General features: G+C 36.5%; 1 protein-coding gene across 2 annotated transcripts; it reads left to right on the top strand.

Moving 5' to 3' along the window:
- Window positions 1-1,256: 1,256 nt before the first annotated feature.
- On the top strand, window positions 1,257-10,349 carry LOC113821533 (receptor-type tyrosine-protein phosphatase F; the record flags this gene model as incomplete). 2 transcript variants are annotated; one of them, XM_027374038.2, is given in 7 exon segments in its annotated part: window positions 1,257-1,367; window positions 1,989-2,118; window positions 2,236-2,822; window positions 2,962-3,093; window positions 3,455-3,600; window positions 5,449-5,584; window positions 8,624-10,349. In XM_027374038.2, coding segments are annotated over 7 exon segments (1,320 nt in total), but the record flags the coding sequence as incomplete, so codon positions are not given.
- Window positions 10,350-11,407: the final 1,058 nt, after the last annotated feature.

Here is an 11,407-nt window from a genome sequence, read left to right as displayed (position 1 = left end):
GTAGTGTTCACATATGTCTGGAATTATTGTGTATTCTTTATTACTTTACACCACTTTTACAAAGACGACAGCAATTCGCGATAATCCATTTCTTCCTTTCCTGGGATTAGACTTGCCGGTATGGTCTGAATGATATGGTATTCAGCTTTCTTTGTCTGTGGAGAGCAGTTCAATATCCCAGTCACGTTAGGCGGAGGTGCGCCAGATTGACCTTAAACAAAGGACCCATAAATTCGGGAACTTCTCCAGAAATACTCTCACATTAATCCCGTATTCAAAAACTTACCAGTAAATTAGAAGATAGGATATGAGACCAAAATAGCCAAAAAACAAAAACAAAACAAAATCAAAAGAATCTTGCCAACAAATCATAACAATCATGGATAAAAATCATATACACTGAATGAAGCTTCACAGTCTGCCAGCGTTCACTTGGCAAAGCGCACCGTGCATTGCGTTGCAAAATCAAGTGAATGGTCGACCTGACACAACGGTTTGCGAAGACTGGAGGTGGTTCCTACTTCTGGTGGTTTGAAAATAAGTAAAAGAACCGTTAACGTAGTCATAATTGTGTATCTTTCTGAACTGCAACATGTTTCTTGTTATCTTGCTATCCTTTTTAGTCACTAATGTACATGATATAAAAATCTACATCACTTTTGAATCGTGAATATTTTCTCAATCAGGAAAGTTAACTTACATTTCTCTTAAGAATGTCAGCCTATCCGCTGTGCAAAGACTGCAGTGTTGCCAAATGTCACCGGTGATAATCAGCTAACAGAGGCCTCCAATTCTACTAGATTTTCGAAATGGCACTTTTTATATCTAAATATGTAACCCACATACAACTGGGAGAAGTTACATATATGCAGATACCCAGAGAAATATATCCTCTTTATCGCTGTCTGAGAGAAGGATAGAGAAGGTTGCTGTAGGAGTGGCTGGTTATTCTGGTGTGGCTGGCCATCGTTCCAATGAGACAAGTCGCGCGAAATAATCCAGATCTAGTGTTTTTTCTGCTAACTTGGCATCCCCGAAGGACTGTTCCCTTACAATAATTACCTGATTGATAAATTGCGCGGCAAAATCGTTCACCCTAAGTGCATAGGCCAGGGCCAAACGCCGCGCAGAGAAGCTCAAGCGAAGGCAGGGACTATATGGCTGTTTGGTGTAGAATTCTGTCTTACAGAAGTGTTAAACTAGAGGAAGGGCATGAAATATAAACCTAAAAAGTAAAAGTAAAAACCTCGTCACAGGTCAAGGTCGGGGAGTACTTTCAGCGTGGAGCTACTCTGGAGTTTGACGGCTTCGTCGTGTCTGCTATCAAAAGCGAACAGCACCCACACTACATTGTATCTACTATACAGGTCGGTCTGTCCTTTTATACTTTTGGTTTGCTTGCTAGACATGTGTATATATACATACGCACACATGTGTATATATACACGCAAGTACATGCGGAAGGCATCTTTAAAAAAAAGGAAGCTCAGTGCCTCAAGCTGGGAAGGTGAAAATATGCCTCTAGCAAGAAAATGCAGGTTAACACAAACATACTAACTGGAGTGTGGTCGGGTGGGTTGGTGTAGGGGTGGTGGAGTGGCAGGGAATAGAGATCAATACATCCATCTGTTTGTTATATTGATTAATATAATGACACTAGTAGAATATTCATAGATGAAGTCACAGCGATTTCAAGAAATTGGGATTTTTAAAAGATGAGTAATTGGTTAACAGAGATGGGTAATATGTATTGAAAAAATTACACAAATCCAACACGTGTATTTTAATATAAAAAATAATGCATTTTTTCATCCTTTTGGTCATATTAATTGAATCCACACTCTTGATGCTGGAGTACAGTAGAAAATACCTTTGTGATAACTTAAATTTTTGACAGGAATAAGGATATCTCTAGAATATTTCTCCGCTTCTAAGTAAAAACTCAATCTCAAAAATCTCTCCCTGTTTCTTTTCCCTTCCTTCTGTAGGTCTGGAAGGGTAACATTTGCCATACCGTCACGCACTACCACTACACGAGGTGGCCTGACCACGGGGTGCCCAGCGAAGCCCAGACACTGGCTGCCATGATGAGGGACATCCTCATCACACACACCCAAGGTAATTCTGCAAAATACAAAACAACAGCTGTAGCAGCTTCTGTGAAATGTCATAAACTATTAGTTAATAATATGAATTTATCTTGCCTCTGTGTAAAGCAATCATTCTCCATGCCAGGTGGCGCTGTGGTGCACTGCTCAGCAGGCATTGGCCGAACTGGCACCGTGCTCTTAGTTTTGCTGATGCATGAGATGCTGACCATCAATGGTGACGTTGATCCCGTGCAGGTCCTGAGACGCCTGCGCGAGTGTCGTGCACGACTGGTGGAGAATCAGGCCCAGTATAACTTCGGTCTCGAGGTTTTTGATGAAATCCTCTATGGAGCACAGACAATGACTGCTCCGTCTATGCTAGCTACTGCACTACCACGCCTTCTGCAGGACAGCCACACTCTGTACGCGAGAGCAAAGGCACTGCCAACAGGCCTGACCTTCCGCATCGGCTCTCAGGCCAGCGTGGCGAACCTGAATCGGTCCCAAGACATACTCCCAGCAGACAGTCGTAGCATTTTCCTGAACACTGGCGATGGTCAGATCTCCTCTCAGTACATAAATGCTGTGCGAATAAATGGACTTGATAAGCCAGACACTCTCATTGTGACTGAGCATCCTCTGCAAAGTTCAGTGCTGAAATTTTGGCATCTTGTAATAGAGAAAAACTGTCTTTCCGTAATACTTCTTAACTCCTTTGATGTATCTGAACAGGTAATGTTATTTCTTTATGAATAAGTATTGCATGTGAGTTTAGCACTTGTAACATACAGACATGTATCATCATTCTGCCAAATAATTTTCTCTGATTACCTCTTTAGTAAAAACTGACCAGAAGTATGAATATTCACAGATGGAGGAGTTTCCAGCTCTAATACCGGAGGATTATTCCTGCTTCACGATAGGCTCGTACAGCATCCAAGCTCAACATTTCCAGGAGTACGAGGCGGTTATCCAGTATTCTCTGAGTATAACAACGGAAAAGGTATCTTAATGTGGCTCTGAGTGAATGCCAAGGTTTCTGGTTATGCTAAGAGATTTTCAGTGATAGAACCTTTTCTTATAACTATAATATATATGTGATTTTCATTGTGTATGAAAATAATTGTTATTGAAAATGAAGACAACTGGGTGACGCAAACAAGATGAAATCTTCACCGTATCCTTGCATTTTTTTATGAAACGATAGTTTAGGCCTCATTTACCATGTCGATTATGGACTGATGTAGAAAAGTGAATAACTTCACAGCGCAAGAGTCATTCATCATTTTGTATACATTTGCCACAATGGACACGGTTTATTGGAACAAATAGTAATACTGAGAACTGCTGTTGTTATTCTACAGAATACAGAACACAAAGTTGTAGTGTACCAGGTGCGAGACTGGCCTCGTACCAGTGATGTGCCAAATAACCCTGCCGCCCTCCTCACTGTAGCAGACTTGGTGCTCTCTGGACCAACGAATGACGGTCCAATGCTGCTGTGTTGTGCGTACGTAACTCCAGTGGCTCATGCTTTTTCTCTGTGGATGCATGTCTGTTGGCTTTTCGGGGATCGTATGCTATTTTTTATGACCAAAATCTTTCATCTTGCCGATATTGACATGTATGGAAAGAGATTCAGGGCCCCAGAATCTCCCCTTAAAGTTTACATGGACCAACCGCAATTGCTAAGCTGGTAGCAGCCACTTTCGATATATGATTTTCACCTTCCCTTTGAGAATCGGCAGTTGTAATGTTACGATTAGATATAATAAAAATATGATTTTCAGAGAGTAACCTTCATTTTTTTTCGGAACAATTAAGAAAAATCTGGGAAGCATTAAAAAAATAACGAAGAATTTTTGTATACAATTCAATAAGAATGATATGCTGTTCACGTAGAGTTTGTGTTTGGACCATATTTCGTCAGTTTCATTCTCCAGCAAAATGTTTTAAACATTTGCCAAATGATCTGGATGGACAACAAAATTTAATGGAATGAATTAGGCTGAGACGCTCCCTGCTAAACTGTCATTAAATCTGTTCATAACTTTTTGAGTTGAAAATTAACGTATCGTGGCTTATGTTGTAGCTGAATAGATCTATTGCATGATGCAATTAGTTTTCCATTTTTGTCTGTGCCTTATGTAATAGTGACATAAAAATGCTCCTTATCTGGTGTTCTAAAAGTCGCCTACATAAAATATTCACCAAAAAAGGTTGAAATTGAAAAAATGTGCTTCTGCCAGATGGTTCTATTCAGAAATGAGATTAGAAAGCCCATATTGTTATTATTGATAGTATTTTTTTTTGGGGGGGGGGGTTAAAGAAATTTCCTAAGATGGTCAATTCACGCCAAGAAATGCCCAAAGCAGAGTCAAGTAAGTAGCTTTTTGTGACATTGTTCCGTGCTGGGACTTTGTGCAGGACTTCTGAATGGAGGTCGATGATGGGGATTATGTTCAGTGAAGATTGTTCTTCTACCTTTTATTGTTAATATCAAAATCATAATGAAAAGATACGGAAAACGTCAACTACCCTTATTTTGAGAGTACTTATTTACGCACGAAAGCTCTAGTACACGCATTTTTAGTCCGAAATAGAGAAGTATATATTCTTCGGAATGGTGCAGACAGTTTTTTCCTGTGCTTTTTGTAAAAGTGACGCACAAAAAAGTGACACCTAATGGCCATCTAGGTAAAATATTCCCCCAAAATAAACAGTTGAAAACGAAAAAAGTTTCCGCAAAATACCCCGCATTTAGGACGAATTTTCACACTGGTTAAAAAATAATTTCTTAGAGTTTTTACTTAAACAAAAAGTTTTCGGGTGATGGAAAAAAAAAATTCTCGGAGATCTCGATTATGTTTACATAAAAGGGTGTGGTTTTCATCAAAAACGGAAAAAAAAACAGACGGTCCCCTAAATACATACTGTTTCACTTTTTTTCGGATGTTAATAAGGTTATGACTATCCATATGAAAATTTAGATGCCATATGTATACCAGTCATGGGCGAACCCCATTTGCAGTATATTTAGTACTTCAGATCTCAATTTCAGGTCAAAGGATAGTAGTCAAATTCATGCAAGAAATGGCACTGGTTCACATTTATCTTGTGGCAAATGGGCTGTTTTCCCCACATTTTTTTTTTTTTTTTTTTACTTTTCTTTCTATCCGCCATGCGATTACTATAACGACTTTCTTTTGACTTAAATTGTATGCTTAATTTCCATCATCCTGCAAGCTATTTCAGTTACATTTCACGTGTGTTGATGGCCTAAGCATTAGTTTTAAATTGTTCTGAGCCCCTTTATTAGTCTATAGTCATGGACTTCATGGAATCCCCCATTATCCAGGGATGGCGCCACCGCATGCGGGCTGATGGCTGGCGTTATTCTCACCGTGGAACGCCTTCAAACGTACCAGGAAGTTGATGTTTACCGCACTGTGGTAAGACTCCTGCGCTGCCGGCCGCAGTTCTGCACTTCCGTGGTGAGCCTTTTCTTGCATTTGTTAATTTTCTATTCATATGCTTATTTATTTATTCATTTATTTGCTTATTTATTTATTTATTCATTTGCTTATTTATTTATTCATCCATTTGCTTATTAATCAATTTGTTTATTCATTTGCTTATTTTTTTATTTATTCATTTGCTTATTTATTTCTTTATTCATTTGCTTATTTATCTATTTATTCATTGGCTTATTTATTTATTCATCCATTTGCTTATTAATCAATTTGTTTATTCATTTGCTTATTTTTTTATTTATTCATTTGCTTATTTATTTCTTTATTCATTTGCTTATTTATTTATTTATTCATTTGTTTATTTATTTATTCATCCATTTCCTTATTAATCAATTTATTTATTCATTTGCTTATTTTTTTATTTATTCATTTGCTTATTTATTTATTTATTCATTTGCTTATTTATCTATTTATTCATTTGCTTATTTATTTATTCATCCATATGCTTATTAATCAATTTATTTATTCATTTGCTTATTTTTTATTTATTCATTTGCTTATTTATTTATTTATTCATTTGCTTATTAATTATTTATTCATTTGCTTATTCATTCATTCATTCATTTGCTTATTTATTTATTTGCTTATTTATTTATTTATGAATTCATTTGCTCATTTATTTATTTATTCATTTGCTTATTTATTTATTTATTCATTTGCTTATTTATTTATTTATTCATTTGCTTACTTATTTATTTATTTATTCATTTGCTTATTTATTTATTTATTAATTTGCTTATTTATTTATTTATTCATTTGCTTATTTATTTATTTATTCATTTGCTTATTTATTTATTTATTCATTTGCTTATTAATTGATTTATCCATTTGCTTATTCATTTATTTGTTTGTTTTTGCGTTAGTATTGGGCAAGTATATCAGACTCAGGCTTACCATAAGGGAGGCCCTTGGTACCCACGCTAGCACCGGGTCAGCAGGGAGGAAGCAGGGCGCGCAGTGAGGGTGAGGGAGAAGGCCTTCGGGAGCCTGAGTGCAGGGAATGGAGGGCGTCGGTTTGATCAAAGTTAAGCAAAGAAAAGTGGCCTTTTAGTCCAATTTAGGGAAGGGAAAGTCTCTTTTGGCAAACTGAGGGGAAGAGAGGTCTCTTTAGGCAAAATTAGAGCTGGAAAAGTCTATATTCGGAAAGTGGGAAAGAAAATGCCCTCTTAGAACCCCTTAAGCATTCACCGATATTCACGTTATGTTGTAAAAATTGGTTGAAGATACACAATGTTTCTTGTGCTGTCCGTTCAAGATCCACTTCATGCATGGTAGGAATACGTTGGGTAAAGATTCATCACTTTACATGAGAAGTTGACTTCCAATGAAGAGAAAAACATTTTTCCAAAGCCACAACACGGTAGCCCAGGGGTGTTTTCTGCGTGACCCGGAAGTACCATGCCTGAGAAGCCACAATTTTAAAAAGTTGAACGCCGTACAAGGTCCTGATACATCTTGTAAATCATTACATCATAATATTATAACACCAGGAGCCGTGTGCTGGACAGCATAGAAGGCCTGCTGCCAACTTGATCATCGGTGAGTGACGCATGAGAAAATTCTTGGATGGAGTTCTTAACTATTGATTATGGATTATTAACGGTTTGACCAATATTTGACGCCTCTTCAGAACCAAAGTATTCGTTCAGGATTCACTTTTCTGTTTTTTCTTCGTCGAAGATTAGTTCAGAATCCTCCTGTGAAACAATAACATCGGTCAAGATTAGGTGTCGAGCCTTGAGCCCTCCCCTGGAGGTTGTGATTCATTAGTTCCCTTCTGAAATTCAGTGTCTGTCACTGAAAGTAGGGATTTATAACCCAAGTTGGTATGAAGTGCTTGTCAGCCATCAAGTTAGTATTGTGTAAGTACATATCGCGTTGGCTGTTACGACGTTCAATTATTTTATCTCGAGTTTGTTGGTTATTAAATGAACACATGAGCTTCATGTGCATCAGATGCTTACCCAATACAGGCTCCACTGACCCAGTTCAGTAGAATTATGTGGGATAAGATTAGTATCGCAAATGTTTTGGTATTTTACACATCATATTCTCTGCTAGTATAACGTCTGCATACGATCCCGCCACCTTTATTCATCATCATTACGTTGCTAATTGGTCTTTCAGCCCTGGTAAAACTATGGGTGAAGGGGGGGGGGGCATCGGCAGGGTGTTGAAAGAATTTGCACAGCATCCAGGGACCCCAGCTGGAAAGGGACCCCAAGTGATGCCGAATCGTTCTACTTGATGATATATAACGTTTGTTCAGCGACGTTGCCACACCTTCACGGGAAATGGCAGAGAAGGGATGGGGATTCCTTGAGGCAACAGCGCCTGTGCTTGGGTCGAGTTGATAACGGGCTCGGGGATTCCACTTGGGTCTTACTGGCGCTATCTTAGTATTACTGGCGGTGTCATTAATGATAATGATAACTGTGACATAAATAATGGTAGTAGTATGAACGGTAATGATGATAATAATGAAGATAATAATAAAAATTATTGCAAAATTGATAATCATGATAAAAATAATGACAATAATGATAATATCCTCATAACCACCACCAGTCATGGTCATTGCTTTGAAGTTTATCATCTTTAATATAAAATTTTAAAGTTTATAATTTTGATTACTGGTAACTTTAGAATTATCATTAAGATAATAATGATAATGTTATCATTCAAATGATGGTGATGAAGATAATGATTATATATAATAAATATGATAATAAAAATGATAATAATAATGATGATAATAATAATAATAATAATAATAATAATAATAATAATAATAGTAATTATAATAATAATAATAATGATAATGGTGAATTGATTCATATAATTTTGCCTTAATAATTTTTAGCACTAGTATTATTACTAAAATCACTCTTATCACATTATTATTATCAGAAATTTTCCTTGCGTCTTCCACTCGCCACCATTGCCAATCGCAATATGGTTTCTTCGCAGGACGTAACAGTGCCATGCCTTTTGTTCCAGGTCCAGTTCGACTCGCTGTACCAAGCTGCTCTGAGCTACATCGAGAACTACGACACATACGCCAACTTCAGTGGCTGAGATCGCAGTGCCTCTCGGGAAGACGAGGGAGTGAGGCTGGACAAGGATAAGAACATTTTGCACTTTACATCACTTGAGTATTTCTGAAACGAGGAACTCAGCTCTAAGTACAAAATGTCTAAGAGTAAGGAAATTCTCTCACATGAACATGAGAGAACGTACTAGGTGAAACGGAGACAAAGCAACAACCAAGAATTGCTTCATATTCATTCCATTTCTATATCTGAGGCATTGATTATCCCTTCCATATCTTCTGTGAAAAGAAAAAGAAAGAAAAAGTAATTTCCTTGTGACTCGTCGGTGCCAGACACACGAAATACTGTATTTATTTGGAAAACAACATACTAATGTCATTGTTATGGAACTTCCCATTACGAAAATTGTTTTAATATGTTTTTCGCGTTCTTCTTTTATTATTATTTGTATCATCACCATTATTGTTATTAGTAGTATTGCTGTTATTACTAATTCTACGATTTCCCTTTTTCTTACAGCCATTAGTTAATATATGTACGTTTATGATGACTGTAGTGCCTATTAAGTATCATTGTCATCATAACCATAATCGTCAGTAATATTATTGTAATGATAGCATACTAACCCCGAAGCAGAGTGTGAATGTAAATATATTTTTACTGTTCTTTCATAATTCCATCCACACAATCCTTTTGTACTTGTAAGGAAAGAGAAAAAAAAAGTGAACTGATATGTACCTTTCACTCGAAATGCGAAACAGGAGTAAAGGGAATACACATTAATGTCTTGATACCATTTCTTCATCTCCCGCCAGAGCGCAAAAAAGCCATGTCAAAGAGAAATGCTTTTGTTAAAATAAGGACTTTCAGGCATTTCTTAACTTTCCAGGTCAATTATTCCCTCTTGTTAGTTGTGGACCCAGGGAGGGAGTGGGGACGGGAGGTACTGTCCTTTAGACTGACCAGTTGCGTCCATAAGGGTCAGGCTGCATTATATTGAGAAATGTATAAATAATGTAAGAGACTGTTCATATCATAGACACTTCGGACACCTTACACAGAGAGCTGGACCAGTATTATGGGCAGCCAATCACCGTCGAGCAATCTCGCGCCGCCGTCGAATTGAACGCTTGTTATCTGGTACACGATCCAGGTAACAAAGTACTTTCCGAAATTGTATTCATAATGTATTGTTTCATTTCTTTGTTTGTACATTATAAAATTTTACATTTTTGATTACTGAAAGCATAGATCCACTGATGTCAAGTTAACAGCCTTAATTACCATGAAAATAGATTTTCTTTTCAAAATGTCTTGTGAAGGGGAAAACGTTGCTGGGAAGCTACCAGTCTCCTCAGTTCTCTCTCACCCTGTGCCTGCCCACACGCGCAGGGCAGGCACAACAGTCCTGTAAAACGTGACGTTACAAGCGAGTAAATATACAACGGGAAAGTATTTGTTTATTTTTGCCCAGTTGTTATGTGATATCTCTAACCGTGGCCGCCGACCACGACCATGCTCGTGTGACTACCATCTCCCGGCTCCCGTCCCCAGTGCTCACCCTCTTGTATTGTTATGAGTGGCCTCCTCCCCTACTGGATCCTTCTACTCATTTTTTAGACAGTGTAATGAACTTGTACTGTATGGGAATAAAATGTAGTTGTTTTCTTAAATTTATTCGATCTGTTACCTTGAGCTTTGTATAACCAGAGCACTATTGTGCATGTACTCAGCAAACTTTGTGTGTGTGTGTATTTGTTTGTTTGTTTACATATGTGATTGCAAGGAAAGAAAAATAATAAGCAAAATGAGAAATAGGATAAAAATATATATCCTTGCAAAATGAGAAATAGGATAAAAGCATTATATCTTCGTGCTAAACTATATCATGTTTCCTCTTTACCAGAAGGTTGTTATTTCAAAGAATAATTACAGTCCACAAAAATTTATTTTTTGGATCTTCTGTATCAAGTACAGTATGAATATTAATTCAGCTACATCTAGTATATAAAAAAGAAGATGAACACACTCAAATAATCAGAAAATACCATCTGTAATATAAATAATCAAAGAGTTATACATTGCATGACTATTTGGGAAAAGTTCATTCTTAAACTATAAGATTCCAAAAGCAAAAGTCAATTAACTATTCAGAAGTAACTTTACCTTAACACTAAATAATTAATTCCATTTCTCTAAATTTTTCCTTCATCTTTTTTACAGATATAACAAAAAATGTATGGTATAAATAAATGAGACTAAGATAAATGATATGAACACACATCAAAGTATACATATGTATAAAGCATACAGAGCAGATATGGAATAAAAAACAGGTAATCATGAAAAGGGAGGTAATCCCCATAAGAAGTATTTGAAAATCATTCATTCCCAATTCCATCAAACAAGTAAACTTTGAATGGTTATGTATATAATGTTTTTCTTTTCTTTTCTTCTTTTTTTATTTCCAATAAGACATCAAAATATTATAGCTCAATATACAATAACATTTCAAATCATATGTTCTTTATCGTATATCATAGTGAAATTTCTTTGTCTGTCCAGAAAAAACAGCATAAAAGATCTGCAATATTTGTAATTTGCATTAATTTCTAAAATTGATATATTTTTGTTTTTCATGTTTTGGAAGTCATTTACCAAATTTATCTCCTTATATGATAGCACCTCACTTCCAAGGTCATATTAACAATTACACTCTACTTCACAATCT

This window comes from Penaeus vannamei, unplaced genomic scaffold (assembly GCF_042767895.1).
Source record: "Penaeus vannamei isolate JL-2024 unplaced genomic scaffold, ASM4276789v1 unanchor4191, whole genome shotgun sequence".
NCBI classification, from domain to species: Eukaryota; Metazoa; Arthropoda; class Malacostraca; order Decapoda; family Penaeidae; genus Penaeus; species Penaeus vannamei.
This window is presented reverse-complemented; position numbering and strand designations above follow the sequence as displayed.